The following is a 21,074-nucleotide window of genomic DNA, read 5'->3' on the forward strand; positions in this document are numbered from 1 at the left end:
CCGGCATCTGCGGTAAGCTGTAACCAGGGTAAACATCGGGTAACCAAGGTGGTTACCCGATATTTACCTTCGTTACCAGCCTCCGCAGCTCTCACGCTGCCTGTGCTGCCGGCTCCGGCTCTCTGCACATGTAGCTGCAGTACACATCGGGTTAATTAACCCGATGTGTACTGTAGCTAGGAGAGCAAGGAGCCAGCGCTAAGCAGTGTGCGCGGCTCCCTGCTCTCGCGGTTATGATCGCTGCTTTGGCTGCTGTGTTTGACAGCTAAGCAGCGATCATAACAGCAACTTACAAGGTCGCTGTTACGTCACAGGAAGTGGTGACGTAACAGCGACCTCGTTGTCGCTGTCGCTTAGTGTGAACCAGCCCAAAGCTGCAGCTAATTAAGAGAATGAATATTCACCCTCCTCTCCTGTAATCCTGCACTGCACCTGCACTCTGCCTGCTGTATTACCGGAACTACCAGCCCGAGGATCGCATTGCAATCATTGGTGGCACTCCTAATCTGAGAGTGAGTATGTCTATGTTTCTGTCTCTCTCCGCTCAGGAGAGTCACTGCGGATGGAGCTGTGATCCTGGTACACCGATAAAGGACAGCGGGCATAGAGCGTCAGTGCTGTGCAGGACTCACAGCGGTGGGTAGGATTCTGAGCTTGTAAGAGGGTGAATATTCATTAACTCAATTAGCCGCCACTTATGTCTATGCAGCTGTGACTCTCAGCTAAAGAGCCATAACTAGGATTGTGGTGTGATCCTTGGGCACTAATACAGAAGGCAAATTTAAGACGCCCCCTGAAAATAAGCCCTAGTGCATTTTTCAGAGCAGAAAATAATATATTTCCAAGGTCTTATTTTTGGGGAAACACTGTATTAGACCTAGTGGTTAGTGTGAATATTTAAGTTGTATGGAAAACAATAAAAACAAAACAAAAAATACATTTAAACATAAAAATCTGAATTAAACAATAGGTCTTTTGTTTATGACAGATTGTCTACAAGAGCATTTTTTATCATTAGGACTGATGTCTTCGTATATTAACTGAAAGAAAAAAAAAAAACAAATACACAGAAGGTATACAAGAAGTTACAACATAAAATGCACTGGATGTGGTGTAACTATAAAAAATATTCCAGAAAAAAAAAGGAAGAAAGAACACGTGATCTCGTAATTGCAGTTGCCTTTCAATTAACGTTTGTGAAAGAAATTGAGATAAAATTACATAGGAACAGCCACCTTCCCAAAACGAGATTAAGTGTAAACCTTAGGCCCCCCACACAGACCGACCGAACTTACAGAACGAGTCAGTGCCTTGGGGAGACGAGCACCCCCCACGGCATGGGTCGGGTCAGTGGGTGAGGGACAGCCTACAGTCTGAAGCCGGGAGGCAGCTGCTGCAAAAGTAGAAAAACTGAAATCAGCGTTATGAGGAGGTACATGGCCCTCAGCAGCGTGACACACACCCCGGTAGCTCTGGGTTTTGGTAGATGACTAGCATCCTAGTAAGGTCTTGCAACTTTGATAAACTTTGTGTGCACAGGTAAAGATGAAACAATAGTCCATAAAGTAGAAAACCACGACATACACCATTCAAGATCCAAAAAGTGCTTTTATGCCATATAGAGTGCAGGTAAAATAGCGGGGAAGAGAGAGCCGGGTGCAGGCCCCCCAAAGACGACGGCCGTTTCGGGAAGCGAGAGCCGGGTGCAGGCCCCCCAAGGACGACGGCCGTTTCACACCTTGTGTGCTTCTACGGGTCCAGTGCAGGTAAAATAGCGGGGATGAGAGAGCCGGGTGCAGGCCCCCCAAGGACAACGGCCGTTTCGCACCTTGTGTGTTTCTACAGGTCCAATGATTGGACCCGTAGAAGCACACAAGGTGCGAAACGGCCGTCGTCCTTAGGGGGCTTGCACTCGGCTCACTCTTCCCCGCTATTTTACCTGCACGCTATATGGAATAAAAGCACTTTTTGAATCTTAGATGGTGTATGCCGTGGCTTTCTACTTTATGGACTTCTGTTCTGGATATCTCCTCTCCTCGTGCACCCATTACCATTTCTTCTAAAAGGAGGACTGAGGCTGTTCTAAGGTATTGGTGTAAGGTATTGCACGGTTCAGTGCTGAACAGTTTGTTTGTTACATAAAGATGAAACCATACAAGACACATGGAGACCAGCACCACACAATGAGAACCCAACCAAGACTAGTATCAAGAGTCCGGGTCCCATGCGACGACCTCCGTGCTACAGGTTAGACTACGGGCCACAATGGGTCAGTGGGAGCTCAGCCAAGGTTTGGTCTCGTCCTCATCGGTAATGGCTGGTGAGAACCCCCTTCATTTATTGAGCTTTTGGGAAGGCCAACTATCTGAACGTTGCTTCCAAATTATCAGTAGAATGGTGATCACCCAACAAAGGAACAAAGAAGGGAATTTTGTTTACTTACCGTAAATTCCTTTTCTTCTAGCTCCAATTGGGAGACCCAGACAATTGGGTGTATAGCTATTGCCTCTGGAGGCCACACAAAGTATTACACTTAAAAGTGTAAGGCCCCTCCCCTTCTGGCTATACACCCCCAGTGGGATCACTGGCTCACCAGTTTTAGTGCCAAAGCAAGAAGGAGGAAAGCCAATAACTGGTTTAAAGACCAATTCAATCCGAGGAAACATCGGAGAACTGAACCATACCACATGAACAACATGTGTACCCGAAAAAACAGAAAAACCCCGAAAAAACAGGGCGGGTGCTGGGTCTCCCAATTGGAGCTAGAAGAAAAGGAATTTACGGTAAGTAAACAAAATTCCCTTCTTCTTTGTCGCTCCATTGGGAGACCCAGACAATTGGGATGTCCAAAAGCAATCCCTGGGTGGGTAAAAGAATACCTCATGATAGGGCCGTCAAACGGCCCTCTCCTACAGGTGGCCAACCGCCGCCTGAATGACTTATCTACCTAGGCTGGCGTCTGCCGAAGCGTAGGTATGCATCTGATAATGCTTGGTAAAAGTAAGTAGACTCGACCAGGTGGGTGCCTGACACACCTGCTGAGCCGTAGCCTGGTGCCGTAATGCCCAGGATGCACCCACGGCTCTGGTAGAATGGGCCTTCGGCCTTGAGAGAACCAGAAGCCCAGTAGAACTGTAGGTTTCAAGAATTGGTTCCTCGAGCCCCCGAGCAAGGGTGGATCTGGAAGCTTGCGACTGTTTACGCCGACCAGCGACAAGGACAAAGAGTGCATCCGGGTGGCGCAGGAGCGCCATGCGGGAAGTAGAACCTGAGTGCTCTCACCAGAACCAACAGATGCAAATCTTTCTGAAATTGATGGACTGGACGAGGACACAAAGAAGGTGAGGTGATATCCTGATTGATATGAAAATGGGATACCACCTTAGGGAGAAATTCCGGAACCGGACGCAGAACTACCCTGTCCTGGCGAAGGACCAGGAAGGGAGTTTGTATGAGAGCGTTGCTAGCTCGGAAACTCTCCTAAGAGACGAGACCGTTACTAGAAGGCCACTTCCCGTGAAAAACGGGAAGGGAGACATCCTTGAAAGGCTCGAAAGGCGGCATCTGGAGAGCAATTAGAACCTTGTTCAGATCTCAGGGCTCTAACGGCCGCTTGTACGGAGTGCTGAGAAGACAAACTCCCCGTAGGAACGTGCGTACCTGAGGAAGTCGTCGTTTCTGAAAAAATACAGATAGCGCTGAGACTTGTCCCTAAAGGGAACTGAGCGACAACCCATTTTCCTACCTAGATTGCAGGAAGGAAGGAAACATAGACGATGCAACCGGCCAGGGAGAAACACCCTGCGCCGAGCACAGAGATAAGAACATCTTCCACGTCCTGTGGTCAATCTTGGCGGACGTTGGTATGCTAGCCTGTCTCATGGTGGCAACCACGTCCTGAGGTAATCCTGACGACAGTAGGTTCCAGGACTCAATGCCACACCATCCGGTTGAGGGCCGTGAATTCAAATGGAAGAATGGCCCTTGAGACAGCCAGTCTGATTGGTCTGGTAGTGCCCCCGGTTAGCCTACCGTGAGGCACCACAGAACCGAGTACCACAACATCCTCGGCCAATTTGTAGCGATGAGGATGGCGCGGCCGCAGTCGGTCTTGATCTAGCGCAGTACTCTGGGCAACAATGCCAGAGGTGGCACCTAAGGTAGCTGGAACTGCGACCAATGCTGAACTAAGGCGTTTGCCGCCAGAGCTCGATGATTGTGAAACCGTGCCATGAAGCTGGCACATTGTTGTTGTGCCGTGACGCCATTAGATCGACGTCCGGCCTCTGTCAGCGGCGCCAGATCTCCTGAAACCCGTCCGGGTGAGGAGACCATACTCTTTCGGCCACACCTCAGCGACTTAGGAAGTCAGCTTCCTAGTTTCCACACTTGGGATGTGAATTGTGGATATGGTGGATGCCGTGTCTTCCACCCACATCAGAACCTGCCGGACTTCCTGGAAGGCTTGCCGGTTGCGCGTTCTTCCTTGGTGGTTGATGTATGCCACCGCTGTGGAGCTGTCCGACTGAAGTCGGATATGCTTGCTTTCCAGCCGCTGTTGGAAGGATTGTAGGGCAAGATACACTGCTCTGTGTTCAAGAACATTGATCTGAAGAGTGGACTCTTGCTGAGTCCACGTACCCTGAGCGCTGTAGTGGAGAAAAACTGCTCCCCACCCTGATAGACTCGCCTCTGTCGTAACTATCGCCCAGGACGGGGATAGGAAGGACCTTCTTTTTGACCAAGAGGTGAGAAGAAGCCACCACCGAAGAGATTCCTTGGCCGCCTGAGAAAGAACGACGACTCTGTTGAGGAACGTCGACTCCTCGTCCCATTGGCGGAGAATGTCCCATTGTAGTGGACGCAGTAAAACTGCGCGAAAGGAACTGCCTCCATTGCTACCATCTTACGTAGGAAGTGCATGAGGCGTCTCAATGTGTGCGACTGGTTCTTAAAGAAGAGCTTGCAGCCCGTAGTGAATGCTGTTTGTCTAGCGGCAGCTTCACTATCGCTGAGAGAGTAAGAAACTCTATGCCTAGATATGTTATCGATAGGGTCGGGGTCGGATCTGACTTTAAAAAGTTGATGATCCACCCAAAACTCTAGAGAGTCTCCAGCGCAACGTTCGGGCAGTGTTGGCATGTTTCCTAAGAGAGTGCCTTGACAAGTAGATCGTCTAAATACGGGACCACAGAGTGACCCTGAGAGTGCAGGACTGTGACTACTGCTGCCCTGACCTTGGCGAAGACCAGTTGGACTGTCGCTAGCCGGACGGTAGAGCTACGAACAGAGGGTGTTCGTCTCCTATAACGAAGCGTAGAAACGCTAGTGCTCTGGATCAATCGGCACGTGTGGATAAGCATCCTTGATGCCTAATGATGCTAGGAAATATCCTTGGGACCTTGAGGCGATGACATGGCGGAGGGATTCCATCCGGAACCGCCTGGTGTCCATGAGCTTGCTGAGCATTTTTAGATCCAGAACGGGACGGAACGGCCCGTTGTTATAGGTACCGCAAAGAATTTGGGGTAAAAACCGTGACCTTGTTCCTGAAGAGGAACGGGGGTCATCACTCTTTCTGCCTGTAGAGTGCACCCTGTTTGCAGAAGAGCAGCGGCCCGGCCGGGAGGTGGAGAAATTCTGAAGAATCGAGTTGGAGGACGAGAAGTGAGCTCTATCCTGTACCCGTGAGACAGAATGTCTCACACTCAATGGTCATTGACCTATGGCCGCTAAATATCGCCAAGGCGGGAGAGCCTGCTACCGACCGAGGCCGCAAGTCATGAGGAAGCCGCCTTGGAAGCGGGTTTTCAGACTGTCGCTTTTTTGGGCGAGACTGAGCCCGCTAAGAATCTTAGCTCCTCTGATCCTTTTGAGTCCACATTGGACGAGGAAAAATGGGACCTGCCCGAGCCTCGAAAAGGCCGAAAACCCCGACTGCCTCTTGCTCTGTTGGGGTTTGTTGTGTCCGGGCTGAGGAAAGGATGAATCCTTACCCCTGGACTGTTTGATGGTTACATCCAACGCTCACCAAACAGTCGGTCAGCAGAAAAAAGCAACTGGTTAGGCAACCTTTTTTGGAAGCAGACCAGGCTCTGCTTAAAAACACGGAGTAGCGGAGGCTACCGCCGCACGGTTCGCAGAGTCCAGGACAACCTGAATCGCGTAAGAAACAAATGCAGACATTTGAGAGGTTAAGGATGCCACCTGCGGCACAGATGTACGTGTAACCGTGTCAATCTGTGTAAGACAAGCTGAAATAGCTTGGAGTGCCCCAAGGGAGAGAATGTCGGAGCCAACGGTGCGCCGACAGCCTCATAGATGGCTTTCGACCAGAAATCCATCTGTCTGTCAGTGGTATCTTTGAGTTTGCAGTTCCATCTCCCACTGCAACTATGGATCTAGTTACAAGCCTGGAGATTGGAGGATGCCGCTCGGGACATTGGGTCCAGTCCTTGACCAAGTCAGGGGACAGGGATAACGTGTATCCTAAGCCGTTTGGAGAAGCGCATATCTGGATAAGCGTGGTGTTCCTGGACTGCCTCTCTGAAGGCAGAGTGGTCCAGAAAAATACGTGAAGCTGACTCCTCCACTGGAGGAGCTGTGAGAAATAACCCACATTCTATAGATGGACGCTATAAGATTATTTACTATGGCGTCACAATCAGGTGTATCCAGATTGAGAGCGGTCTCAGGATCAAAATCCTGAGCCGCTACTTCCGCCTCATTACACAGCGAGTCCTTCTGTTAGGACCCTGATGAAACCGAGGCCGCTCATAGCGAGCCCACTTAGGCTGTCTGGGACTGACGTCCGTGCAGAGCCGTGACTCTGGGATGCGTGTGACATTCCCGGAGCTGTTAGTTATTCACACTGAGGGGGGCCATGGATCAATGATTCAACAGTGCCCATATTGTGAGAGACATGTCCGGACTGCTAGGCTTCTAGTATCATAGCCATAGTCTCAGAAAAACTGTCAGTAAATACTGCAGACACCGTCCTCATCCCCTGGCCATTAGTGCATACAATGGGAGTCTATGTACCTGCCGGCCGTATAGCCGTACATGCTGTACCAGCTGTATAGAAAAACATGTGGTTCTGCACCTTTGTTTTACACAGAGAATATGCTGATAACTCCTCCGCATAATCCAGGAGGGTATATACAACGTGCGACCAAACAGTGCAATGTATATAGTACAAGCATATCTATAAGTGCACTTCTGCACTAGTGGGGTTAGCACCACAGGTGCTGCTTAACGCCTGTTACAGCGATTGTGTGACTATCAGAATGCCAGGGTCTTCCACACTTGTCTCTGTATCGTACAGAAACTGACACTAATGGCTGCCGGTGTCCTTGTAGAGAAGGAAGCCGTGGGCGTGCCTGAGAAAGTGCGGGAATCCGGATTCACAGTGCACACAGTGAGAGGGGTGGAGTATGCAAAACATACTCCAGCTCTCAGCTCTGCTCTATGCAGCGTCACGCCCCTACCCTGACTGTCAGGGCTGTGGGCGGTAACGAAGGGAGACTAGGCCCAGAAGCCGGGGACTCGAGTTAACAGCGCGGCCGCCGTAAAAGCGCGGGCCGCGCTGAAGTCCCCGGCGCACCACAAGTGCCAGCCGCGCCGCAGTTCCAGCGGCCGGCGCGACCGATTCATAGAAGTGGCCAGCGTCCCGCCCCTCTCCTGACTGGCAGGTCTGGGGGCGGGAACGAACGGAAGCAGGCCGCAAAAGCCGGGGACTCTAGTTATCAGCGCGGCCGCCGTAAAAGCGCGGGCCGCGCTGAAGTCCCCGGCGCACCACAAGTGCCAGCCGCGCCGCTGCCAGCGGCCGGCGCGACCGATTCCTGGAAGTGGCCAGCGTCCCGCCCCTCTCCTGACTGGCAGGTCTGGGGGCGGGAACGAACGGAAGCAGGCCGCAAAAGCCGGGGACTCTATTATCAGCGCGGCCGCCGTAAAAGCGCAGGCCGCGCTGAAGTCCCCGGCGCACTACAAGTGCCAGCCGCGCCGCAGTCCCAGCGGCCGGCGCGACCAATTCCCATAAGTGAGCCTGCTTCAGCAAAGCTGAATGAGGCCATGGCACAGGCGCCGCAGCGCTGATGTCCCCCAGCGCACTACAACACCCAGCATGCTGCGGTGTGAGCGCCAAATGCACGGGGACACAGAGTACCTTGAGGAAGCAGGGCCATGTCCCTGATGTACTCCGCTCCATCCAGCATCTTCTCCAGGGGCTGTAGATGGAGCACGGTCTCAGTGCCTGGAGACCGGTAAATCCCACTTCACCCAGAGCCCTGTAAAAAGGGATGGGGAAGGAATCAGCATGTGGGCTCCTGCCGCCGTACCCGCAATGGGTACCTCAACCTTACAAACACCTCCGACATACAGTGGGGTGAGAAGGGAGCATGCTGGGGACACTATATGTGTCCTCTTTTCTTCCATCCGACATAGTCAGCAGCTGCTGCTGACTAAAAAGTGGAGCTATGCGTGGATGTGTTGCCTCCTTCGCACAAAGCACAAAACTGGTGAGCCAGTGATCCCACTGGGGGTGTATAGCCAGAAGGGGAGGGGCCTTACACTTTTAAGTGTAATACTTTGTGTGGCCTCCAGAGGCAATAGCTATACACCCAATTGTCTGGGTCTCCCAATGGAGCGACAAAGAAACACTTTTTCTTCGGGTGATCAAATGGCTATAAGGGTTGTCCAGTGAAAAAAAGTCATCACCTAGCCACTTAATGGGTACTAATCTGTAGGGGTCCGACCGCTGGGACCCATATTGATTGAGAGAATGGGGTACTTTTATCAGCCCTGCAGGGACTAAATGGAGCAGTGGTCGGGCATGTGCTCAGTAACAGTTCCGCATTCTGCAAAAATCGGGGAAAATTCCATCAGACCGACCCCAAGTGATCAACAGATCATTCTCTTTAAAGCTTACAAAAAAAAAATAAATAAAGAAATCATTATTATCAGAAGCACATCACCCAGGATAATTGGGCAATGTGCCGCCAACAACATTTGGGCAGACGATTCCTTATTTTCAGTTGGTGATTCCGGCAGTTAAATAGGAAAGGGTTCTTTACAGTTAGAGCAGTCAGACTGTGGAATGCCGACCACAAGAGGTAGTAATGGCAGACACTAGAACAGCTTTTATAAAAGGGCTGGATGATTTCCTCAGTACACACAACATTGTTGGTTCTAAATGACTTAATGAAAAAAATATATACGGTAATTGGTGAAGGAAGGTTTAACTAGACGTACCGGGGGCTTTTTTTCAACCTCTGTAACTATATAACATGATGCTTAGTGGGGACTCAACCATAGGGTGGATATTGGCTCTGTTCCAATCAGCTGTCAGGCTGTGTAAACAGGCCGGGAACTATAATCGCATGCTGATCGACTAGTATATAGCTGCAACATAATGGTCCAAGATCTATCAATCGTACTAGAAGATTTGCACTGTCAGCCAGCAAAGGGGGTTGGAAGAACAAACATCAGGCCATATTGACTTTTGTAGTAAAACCCAGCACAATACTAGGGGGCTATTCCAACCTCGGGTGCTATCTCCAAAGAAAACTTTCACCAAGTTTTTGCCATCTAATTTGACAGCAACATGATGTAGACACAGAGTCCCTGATTCCGGCGATGTGCCACTTACTGGACTGTTTAGTGTAGTTTACATAAAATCACTGTTTTATCAGCAGGAGATAATCATTAGAGGACTACTTGGCCTGCTGCTATATAGTCAAACCACACCCCCAACACTGATTGGCAGCTTTCTAGTGTTATGGGCGAGGTTATACACAGCTCAGCATTCAGAGACCTGCAGTAGATAAAACAGGAATATTATCAAAATTACAGCAAGAAGCCCAGTAAGTGACAAACTGCTGGAATCAGCATCTCTGCCCCTACATTATGCTGCACTCAGATGGGAGAGCAAAAACCTGGTGACAGATTCCCTCTGTAGATACATGTAATAGAGAAAGAGTTTGCACAACTCAGTGGTGTAATTGAGTTGATGATAGTGAAGAACTCAATGTATTTCCAAAAATGATTTTTCTGAAAAAAAAAACAAAACAAATATGTATTGTGTAGATCCGCTCTGGTTTCCAGATCGTGTACGTGCTATGCTGATGAAGATTTTGTTTCCTGGTGCTAGATCTCAGCCCTAATCAGTTAACACATTGACGACTGCCATCCCACAAGACGGCTGTTCCCTCCACGTGTAGGCGACAGGTACCCCTTAATTCCAGTTTCCTGCGAGTGTGTGGGAGATGTTCTCTTGACACATATTTTTCTATAATGGAAATTACTTCTTATTTTCCCAGAGACTAATCCAGTTCAATGAGTCAGCGAGGGGAACTCTAGGGGGCAGCATGCTGCTTGAATAGCGAAAAAAAAAAAAAATATTATATATTTTTTTATAATATATATATATATATATATATATATATATATATATATATATATATATATATATATATATATATATATATATATATATATATATATACATATATATATATATATACATATATATATATATATATACATACATACATACATACATACATACATACATACACACACACACACATACATACATACATTTTTTTTTTTTTTTTCCCCCAAAGCTACAGATCTGATTGCAGCTTCCAATACTCCACTAGTCCTACTCAAAGTCCCAAGAAGCTAAAATAAAGGGGGCTGTCTGTACGCTGGAGAGCTGGTGGGCAGCAATAGATAAGCATCAGCGTGTGGATTTCCCACTACAAGAAAGGTTAGAGCTGACTAGTCACAAGAATACATGAAACTAAAAGGAAATGAAACGTGGACCTCTAGTGGCTTTTTCTGTACCTTCAAACTCTCTAAATTAATTGCTCAGAGAATGAGGTAAAATCAGGCAAATAGTAAGATGGGGGGAGAGGGGGATGTAGGTGCAGGGTTTTTTTCAAAAAGGTGGAGGAGCAAACATGGCAACGCCTCAAAGTGGAGATCCCTAAAAGGGGAAAATCAGGTATACAAAAAAAAAAAAGCATGAAAAATCATAAAAAGACCCCCAAAACAGGTTAGAGAGAAGCCTTGTGAAGCCCACACTGGTTCAGAAATCCTAGAAGGTTACTTCAATGCATTCTATACCAATGCTTAGAAAAGGGGTACGACCGTCAGAAAAAGTTGGAGAGGTGGAGATCTACTAGTGAAAGACGGGGAGGCAAAGAAAGACGGGGAGGCAAAGAAAAAAAAGGGAGGGAAAGAAAAAAAAGGGAGGGAAAGAAAGAAGGGAGGGAAAGAAAGAAGGGAGGGAAAGAAAGAAGGGAGGGAAAGAAAGAAGGGAGGGAAAGAAAGAAGGGAGGGAAAGAAAGAAGGGAGGGAAAGAAAGAAGGGAGGGAAAGAAAGAAGGGAGGGAAAGAAAGAAGGGAGGGAAAGAAAGAAGGGAGGGAAAGAAAGAAGGGAGGGAGAGAAAGAAGGGAGGGAGAGAAAAAAGGGAGGGAGAGAAAAAAGGGAGGGAGAGAAAAAAGGGAGGGAGAGAAAGAAGGGAGGGAAAGAAAGAAGTGCAACCCTCCACTGAGCTAGTAGTTTTCCCCTATTTTATGGATAGGTACCCAAAGGAGTAGTCCAGTGAGAAGCATGTGTTATGTAACAGAGATGGGTGAATAGTGAAATATTTGGGTTTGGATGATGCTACCGTGTTTCCCCAATAGTAAGACACCCCCGATAGTAAGACGTAGTGGAGGTTTTGGGGGGGTCGGCTAATGTAAGACGTACCCTGAAAGTAAGATGTAGTAAAAATTTATTTATTTTTTTTTTTCTTCTTTACAGTACAGTTACAGCGGCCGAGCGCTCAGCTGAGCGCCCTGACTTGCCGGTGGCCGAGCGCTCAGCTGAGAGCCCTGACATGCCGGCGGCCGAGCGCTCAGCTGAGATCCCTGACATGCAGGCGGCCGAGCGCTCAGCTGAGAGCCCTGACATGCCGGCGGCCGAGCGCTCAGCTGAGATCCCTGACATGCCGGCGGCCGAGCGCTCAGCTGAGAGCCCTGACATGCCGCCGGCATGTGACAGCTCTCAGCTGAGCACCCTGACTTGCCGGCGGCAAAGCGCTCAGCTGAGCGCCCTGACTTGCCGGCGGCAAAGCGCTCAGCTGAGCGCCCTAACATGCCGGCGGCCGAGCGCTCAGCTGAACGCCCTGACATGCCGGCGGCTGAGCGCTCATCTGAGAGCTGACACATGCCGGCAGTCGGGCGCTCAGCTGAGCGCCCTGACATGCCGGCGGCTTAGCGCTCAGCTGAGAGCTGACACATGCCGGCGGTCGGGCGCTCAGCTGAGAGCTGACACATGCCGGCGGCTGAGCGCTCAGCTGAGAGCTGACACATGCCGGCGGCTGAGCGCTCAGCTGAGAGCTGACACATGCCGGCGGCTGAGTGCTCAGCTGAGAGCTGACACATGCCGGCGGCTGAGTGCTCAGCTGAGAGCTGACACATGCCGGCGGTCGGGCGCTCAGCTGAACGCTCGGCTACCGAGAAATGTTGAAATGTTGCAGTAATGTTGTCCGTGGTCCATCAGGACCATGGACAACATACAAAATCACGCAGCCTCAGTGCCCTCATGTGCAGCCGCTGGTGGTTAAGTTTCCAACTTGCGGTACACTTAGGGCGCAATTGCAGCAAGTCCCCATACGGTACATTGCATGGAGACTTGCTGCGATTGCTGTGGGATTTTTTCCAATATAAGACATACCCCGAAAGTAAGACATAGTGGCACTTTTGGGGGTAAAAAGAATGTAAGACACTGTCTTACTTTCGGGGAAACACGGTATCACCTAGTACTATTCCAGTATTCTTCATGAATAACGAACCTAATGCAAGTCAATGGGGAACCCGAGCATTCTTCTGGGAAATTTTCAAGAAAAATGCTCAGTTTCCCCATTGACTTGCATTAGATTCGTTATTCGTGATGAATACTGGAAAGTACTTGGTATTTGGATAACAGAATTCAAAACGTGACTATTTCGCTATTCGCCAATGTCTAGTAATAGGGCTTTCATGGAAAGTAGTCACCAAGATCAGATTTCTGGAGCTGCTACTTGCAACGTCTCTGTATTTGCTGAGCCGTGTTTTCCATGTGCAGGTATCACACCTCTATAGAAGATGTACCCTAGTATTTAACGGCAATTTATTTCTCCCTTCACAAGCTATAGGACTCTATTAGGTAACTCCTACGTCCCATAATGTCTAACACGGTCAAATGCTGGTGGTTACTGTTCTTGTGTAACTGCGAGTCTTCCGATCTGCAAGCGGCCAGCACGGATCTGCGCTCGTATTGTGCAGGAACAGAAGCGAAAAAAAGAACCCGTGTTGCGACAGGTAAGAGCTGCCAAGCCGAATTACTGCCACACCTAGCTAATTAGCGGGTACACGCATCCGATTTATTCTTGCTTTGGGAAACCTAATCTCCTACAGACGACCATATAGTTTTGTGAGCACTTTAGCTAGGAAGAAGTAATAAATAAAAAAAATAGAAAAAAAACCACCAGATTTTATGGACGAGTGAGGTGCAAGGCAGACAGCACCTTACAAACAATGACACGATTGAAAATAAGCAAGTTTGCAATTGACTTGCTTTTCCTAAGAAAAAAAAAACAACAAAAAAAACCACTTAAAACAAAAAAAGATGGCAGCACTAACTAAATGTATTTCAGCCAAGCTGGGTGTAACATAAGCCATATTCTATTGCTGGATTTATCTGGTGCAGCTCCTATGGGGATGGTTTTGGCGGTATGTTTGTAGTCCTTATGTGTGATGGCGGCGGCCTAGTCACCAGTGGACTACGCATTTATCGGCAGCACCTTACCTCTGTCTTCCATAAACTTGTAAAGCTGCTGCAGGAAGTTGTCCCTTTCGATGGGGTCTGCTTCTTCCTCAGGCTATAGGGGAGAAAAAAAAACGAAAGATAAGCAAATGTAAGAAACTGTGCAAGATTCATGTTCCGTAGCTGAAAGGAAAGTCGTTATGGTAAAGAATTAGTGCACTGGACTTAGTAAGGAAAGGCCAAGGCCCAGGCTGCCGGAGAGCGGGGTCAGGTCGCACCCAATCTGGGGGATCCACTTCCATGTTGTGTTCGCGGTAATTTGCTGGTTGTAATAAAACCGCGTTAGCTTTTGTTATGGCGCGATGTAGCATCAACATAATGTGATCATGGGGGCACCCGATGTGCGTTGTGGCCAAAGTCAGCCAGACATATACAGCCATCTCTTCCTCCTCCCCCATACACTAGTGGTTGGCCGAGATCCTGCGACCCCTATGGGGAGAGAAGAGTCTGGTAGCGGCTTACCTGTCTGCAAAAAGATGGGGCGCCTTAAGTCCAACTGATCCTATATCCCCCAATCTGGCGGGGGCGAGGGGGGGGGGAGTCAAAGGTTTAATACTTTATATTACAAAAAGTGGTGTGTGTATGGAAGCCTTAACACTAGAAGTCCCAGGAATTTCAAGCTCCATAGGGTTACAATGGCAGAAATGTTAAATGACCCCTCTCTGGGACTTCTAGTGTTACAGGGGTTGAACAATCTATGGATCACCTTTTCTTAAAGGGAATCTGTCACCAGGTTTTGCTACCTGAAGAGATCAGCATAATGAAGGGGCAGAGATCCTAATTCCAGCTATGTGTCACTTACTGGGCTGCTTAGTGTAGTTTTCATAAACTCACTGTTTAATCAGCAGTAGATTATCATTATAGGACTACATGGCGTGCTGTAGGTAGTCCAGCATGTTCATAAGCTCTGAATAACTGCTAGATCTGCAGCAGAGAAAACAGTGATTTTATCAAAATGACAGCAACCAGCTTAGTAAGTGACATATCGCTGGAATCAGGGTCTCCAACTCTACATTTGCTGCTCTCAGATGGGGGAGCAAAATCCCAGTGACAGATTCCCTTTAAAATGCTGTATTTCCCCCTTAAAAATGTAAAAGATATTCTTCTCTTGCACCGGTGCCGTTCCAGCTGCTGACACGTGAGCACTGCAGACATTGATGGGCTGCAGCTCTCAACCGCTCTTGGGTATCAGAGTTTCTGTCGAGCGAAAAACGAGAGTGTCATCTACAGCCCTGTCAGGCCAGGATCTGGGCATAAACCCCAACTTAAGTCTTGGAGGTTTCCATAAAAAGGGCATAAACCAGTCAAAAATGATAAAATTCCTAGTAAACATAACCCCTCTGTTTTACTGGCTTATAGAAAGCTGAATGAAAACCAAAAATGCAACTCTCAGAGAATAATACCCAGCTTTTCCAGCATCCTGAATGGATACAGCTTCATTCCCATACTTGGTGGATCTGCTGTCCAGAATCCCCCCCCCCACAAAAAAAAAAAAAAAAAAAAAAGATTTAAACCCTTAGCAGAACAATAAAAGTTGATGATTCTAAGAACTGTTCTGGGAAAGCTGGGTGACAACCCCCCATTACAGCTCCCTTAGGGTCGAAACCCAGCTTTCTAAGAGCCCTGGATACAAAAGTGCCATGTTATGCAGTGATCCCACCCAACACAATAAAGCGCTACATAAGAAAGCAGATCTGCCTTTCCTGAGTTACACAACCCCATTACAGCCCCCCCCCCCCTTAGGTAGAGAGTCAGTTTTCAGCAAATACCATGTTACGCAGTGAATCAGGCAGACATTCAAACCACTGTATAAGTAGACAGCTTTGCCTTTCAGGAGTTATGGAAAGCTGGGTGACAACCCCATTACAGTCCCCACAGACTAGGAAACCAGTTTTCTCTGGGCCTTGAATAGCAGCAAATACCATGTTACGCAGTGAATCAGGCAGACATTCAAACCACTGTATAAGTAGACAGCTTTGCCTTTCAGGAGTTCTGGAAAGCTGGGTGACAACCCCATTACAGTCCCCTCAGACTAGGAAACCAGTTTTCTCTGGGCCTTGAATAGCAGCAAATACCATGTTACGCAGTGAATCAGGCAGACATTCAAACCACTGTATAAGTAGACAGCTTTGCCTTTCAGGAGTTTTGGAAAGCTGGGTGACAACCCCATTACAGTCCCCACAGGGAAGAAAACCAGTTTTCTCTGGGCCTTGAATAGTAAATACCATGTTACGCAGTGAATCAGGCAGACATGCCAACTGCTGTATAAGTAGGCAGATTTGCCTTTCAGGAGTTTTGGAAAGCTGGGTGACAACCCCATTACAGCCCCCTCAGGGTAGTAAGCCAGTTTTCTCTGGGCCTTGAATAGTAAATACAATGTTATGCAGTGAATCAGGCAGACATGCAAACTGCTGTATAAGTAGACTGATTTGCCTTTCAGGAGTTTGGAAAGCTGGGTGACAACCAATGCAGAAACAGGAATGACTCAAGTGGCTGCTGCACTTTTTAGCTTTGTACCAGATCCCTATAAACCTAGTTAAAGTGCACACATCTGTTTCTCGCCAATGGAGCTTACAATCTAGTGTCCCTGACAGACCCCACACCGAATACACAATTTGCATCAAAAACCAAGGCCATTTTCCACTAGTAATGAAAAGGAGGAGTGGGCTTTACACAGGATGTATACACATGTGCTGGCTGTGTCTTGTGTATACGCTGGGACTGTGCGTTCCATATTCCAGCATGCTATGTAAAAAGAAAAGGAAAAAGAGGATTATCGCAGGTTTCTCTGCTGCATGTGCTGTGCCCACGGGTGCACGCTCATTCATTGTGCACGGAGACAGACAAGACGACATTAATTGCAAATGGCATGCATAATGGCAAGTACGGCATCCAGGGAGGAAAAAAAACCAAGAGGAAAAGAAATAGCCAAATACATCCTAAACAACAAGTTGTGCCCACCCGGAGCTAATCGATGAAGAGACAGAAAACAATGGCCCCTCCACACCCACCTGCCTGACACGCACCCCCAGAGGAGAGGCTTATCCCCGCTGCCATCCTGCCCCAGGACGCTGACAACTCTAGGGGGGGGGGGGGGAAAAAGCCATGCGTGCAGAAGCATTTTTCTGCAGACGTCGCCTAGTAAGGGTTAAATAAATCAATGCAGCAAGGACGCGGTTAATGCAACCTCATGGCTACATCATACATACATAAAACACACGCCACGGCACGTCTCCATTCTGCTCTGCATGCCACCGGACTCCTGGAGACACCGAGGGGCTGGATCTGCGCTCGGCCTTCCCGTTTTATCCTTTTCCTCCCTCCCTCTATACATCAAACTTAACATACGTGTAAAGCATCCCCCGGTGCAAGCGGCGCCCGCCCGGCCACGAGAAGAGGATCCCTTTATATGGGGATCTGAACGGCGTGACAGATCCCACTTATTGTCTGCCGTCCTGCCCAGCCCCTCATGTCAATCCGCACACGCTGCTTTCCAGAGCGCTCACTTTTCGCCCCGCGGACACAATTATACGTATATGTGGCAGCGGGGTGCAACCGTGAGGATGAAGGGGGGCATGGCAGGAGGCTTACCTAGCCGCGGCGTCTCAGGATGGGGATTGTTGGTGCATGTCCTGCCTAGCAGACAGGCCGGCGTTCCGGCTCTCCTGCCTGCCCGGGGTGGCCCTGCATTATTCTCTCCCGTGTTGGAGGAGGAAAAAAAAAAAAATTCAGACATTACATGAAGAAAAAAGAAAAAAAAGGCAGCCCCATTTTCAAAGCATCTGGCGAACCTCCCCTGGCAGCTCGCCAAGCCTCTGCTCAACCTTCCTGTCTCCGTAGAGCATGCGTGCTTTATGGCCAGCACCAGGTTGCCATGGTAACGCTCTAGGCAGCCCCCCAGTAGGGGGAGAAAGCGTTGTGCTTTCACATAGACAAAAAAAAAAAAAAATCCCATCAGCAGGCATGTAAGAGAGGGAGGAGGGAAGAGAGGAAATGTTTCTGAACGGCCAGACACAATACCGAGCAGAAGAGAGTGCTTCCCTCGGAAAATCCAGGAGATCAAATCCAAGCAGTCCTCCAAAAGGGGGGAAAAAAAAAAAAGTGCATAAAAAAGGATAAAAGAAATCCGATACGGCACATGTTACAAGGTGCGACCCTCCGGGGCCTTTAACTTTCCGGTCGGGAGCGCCGGAATTAGACGGAAGGTCACTTTGGGGCACGAGAGGCGATGAGTGATCCTTCACCGCGGGACGTCATTACTCCAGGAGCAGAAATCCAGACACAAAGGGGGATATATGTGGCAGAAAAGTGTGGACGGCACAAGTGTGCGGCCTCCGTATCAGCGGCCCGGACCGCGCAACTTGTGGCTTCATGCGACTCCTGATCACCGCCACATTTCATTTAATCCGAGTCCGGTAACTTTTTAAATAGTTGCCGACAACCATTTAATTGCTGGGTACCCTGCACACCCCAGAAATAGTTGCCGACAACCATTTAATTGCTGGGTACCCCGCACTACCGTAGAAACAGTTGCCGACAACCATTTAATTGATGGGTATCCTGCACCCCCCAGAAATAGTTGCCAACAACCAATTGCTTGGTACCCCTCGCCCCCCAGAAATAGTTGCCGGCAACCATTAAATTGATGGGAACCCCACAATTCCCCAGAAATAGTAGCCGATAACCATTTAATTAATGGGTACCTGCACCCCGAGAAATAGTTGCCGACAACCATTTAATTGCAGGGCACCCCGCAACTCCCCAGAAAAAGTTGCCGATAACCATTTAATTAATGGGTACCCTGCGCCTCAGGAAATAGTTGCTTACAACCATTTAATTGCTGGGTACCCTGCGTCTCAGGAAATAGTTGCGGACAACCATTTAATTGATGGGAACCCAACAACCCCCCAGAAATGGTTACAGACAACCATTTAAATGCTGGGTACCCCGCACACCTTTGAAATAGTTGTCCTTAACCATTTAATTGATGGGTACCCTGCACCCCTTAGAATTAGTTGCCGACAACCATTTAATTGCAGGGCACCCCACGCCAACCAGAAATAGTTGCCGACAACCGCACCCCCCAGAGTAAATAAACTTATAAACATTTCATGCAACTTTTGTTACGTCACGTCAACGTTGCAGCCAGTGTCTGCTGACCGGCTGCAGCCTTTGCCATTCTGACGAAATATTGATGAGCTACAGTCAAACAGCGATTGGCTGCGGTGGTCACATGATGCAAGACAATGTTCACATGTCCAGTAATCCTCCATTAAAATGGATCAGTTGACGAAAAAATAAAAAAAAAAATAAAGACAAAAAAAATGTTGTGTTTGCGGAACTTTTTGACAATGGATCCGTTGTAAAAGGATGATTACTGGACGTGTGAACTCAGCCTACTAATGTCAGATCACCCATCGCTGGAGTGAGAATCCACTGTTTTTATATTCTTCAAGGGGTTGTCCAGTAATTGGAATGTTCATTGGTCGGGGTTTAGCGGTTTCATTTGTAAAAAAAAAAAAAATTCCCTCGGAACCTGTATGATTTTGGGCCACTTTTGGTGGCTATCGTAACTTAATAGTTTTCTTATGGGGCGAAACCACAATTAAATTCTTGCAAAATTTTGTCAATTTATTCTTTTGTCCCCTAACAAAAAGATGTGGATTTTCGTGGTCTTGGGCGAGTGGCCGTGCTGATGACCGTAGTCACAATGTAGCACAGGCAACACGCAGTACAGTGAGAAACCGGCAAAAGCGGAGATTCAGGACATAGGGCTCTGTTCACACTGGTGTGAAGGACCCGCATTAGTATTGGCCCCATTGTCACTGAACAGGGCTAATCCGGGGCCCCAGACCTGGCCTCCTGGTCTATGGATGACCTGTTCCTGGCCGTATACTGACTCATACGGGTCGTGATTGTAAAACAATACTTTTTTTTCAGCTTTTACAATTCTGAATGATTATGTAATATGCAGGAGCTGGTTCTGAGTGGGGTCCAACGACTCGGTATTGGTTCCCGTCACATAAAAAAAACCCCACAAATCTGAGCGAGTCTTCTAACATTTACTGATAAAGACTTTCTTAATGCGATCTTCTGGTATTTTGGGTCCAGACCCCATTGGCACCAGCGTTACCGATTCACGCAGCATACGTCCCTATGGGGTAGATCGTAGCAGATTGTCAAGTCAGACATTTTAAGAGTGTCAAATCTGCAGCGTGTCAATTTATGCAATGCCGAAGGGTGAAAGGTATGACCAATTCCACGAAACATATCTGCAGCAAAAATACCCGGTGAGAACGTTCCCCCAATAGGAGGACGACCGCGACAAAGTGCAGAGCGACAAAATGCATTACTGCAAACAGTGCCGAGCCCTCATACAGCTGATCAGCGGCGAGGGAACCAATCTGATACTGATAAATAAACCTTAACTGGAAAACCCCTTTAATTCACACCAGTAAAAGTCCCATATAGTGACACAGTTGCCAGTCACCATAGTCTCCTCACTGCACACTTTGGACATTCGGGGGTTTTAACCCATAGTGTGAAGTGTCCTGCCTTTGGCTCTGACAATACGACAGGGGTTATTCTGCAGGACGGTGAAAGCTTGCAGACCACCAGCTTACACCTTCCCCTACTTCCAACATCTTCAAATCCAGCAGGAATCAGTAAAAGGTTATTCCCGTCTAGATGGGTATTGTTTGATGGTCCCTGTAAAAACAAGCACTTTTGCAATTTACTGTTTAGAATTTTTTTTTTTTTTAAGATATTAACAATTTATTTGTTTACAACTCGTTTCCTTGGAGACCGACCACCGATGCTGTCTAGCTTGTAAGCTCTGCACTGAAGTCGGCCGGGATCAGGAGGCAAAAGTGAACTTCAAAGCAACGCTTACAAGAGCTGCAGAAAAGAGCATGCAAGCACGGTGCATGTTCTGCAGTCTAGCGGTTGTAGTTGGTCTCAAAGGTAAACAGCAAATAATAATGTTAATATCTCAACTCAAGAGTGGCTGAAAAACTTTAACAAGCAGCAAAAAGTTCTTGTTTTCACCAGTATTTTAAGGCCCTGTGCCCACGGGAGAGAATACCTGCGGAATTTTCTGCAGGTTTTTCCGCAGGCTCAAGCAGCAGATCCCCGGAATCCGCAGTCATCCGTTGATGCGGAATTGTTGCGGTAAAGCTGCGGAAACCGTGCGGATTTCATGCGGAATTCCCGCTCTGTAT

At 48.3% G+C, this 21,074-nt stretch overlaps 1 protein-coding gene across 5 annotated transcripts in view; it reads right to left on the reverse strand.

Annotated features, from left to right (window-relative positions):
- ARID4A (AT-rich interaction domain 4A) overlaps positions 1–21,074 on the reverse strand; it is a 244,604-nt gene that overhangs the window by 98,284 nt on the left and 125,246 nt on the right. For all 5 annotated transcript variants that reach the window (XM_075329592.1, XM_075329593.1, XM_075329591.1 and 2 more), the window contains exon 12: positions 13,837–13,909. In XM_075329592.1, the coding sequence (XP_075185707.1) occupies positions 13,837–13,909 (73 nt within the window). The remainder of the gene's footprint in view (positions 1–13,836; positions 13,910–21,074) is intronic.

This window comes from Anomaloglossus baeobatrachus, chromosome 12 (assembly GCF_048569485.1).
Source record: "Anomaloglossus baeobatrachus isolate aAnoBae1 chromosome 12, aAnoBae1.hap1, whole genome shotgun sequence".
NCBI lineage: Eukaryota > Metazoa > Chordata > Amphibia > Anura > Aromobatidae > Anomaloglossus > Anomaloglossus baeobatrachus.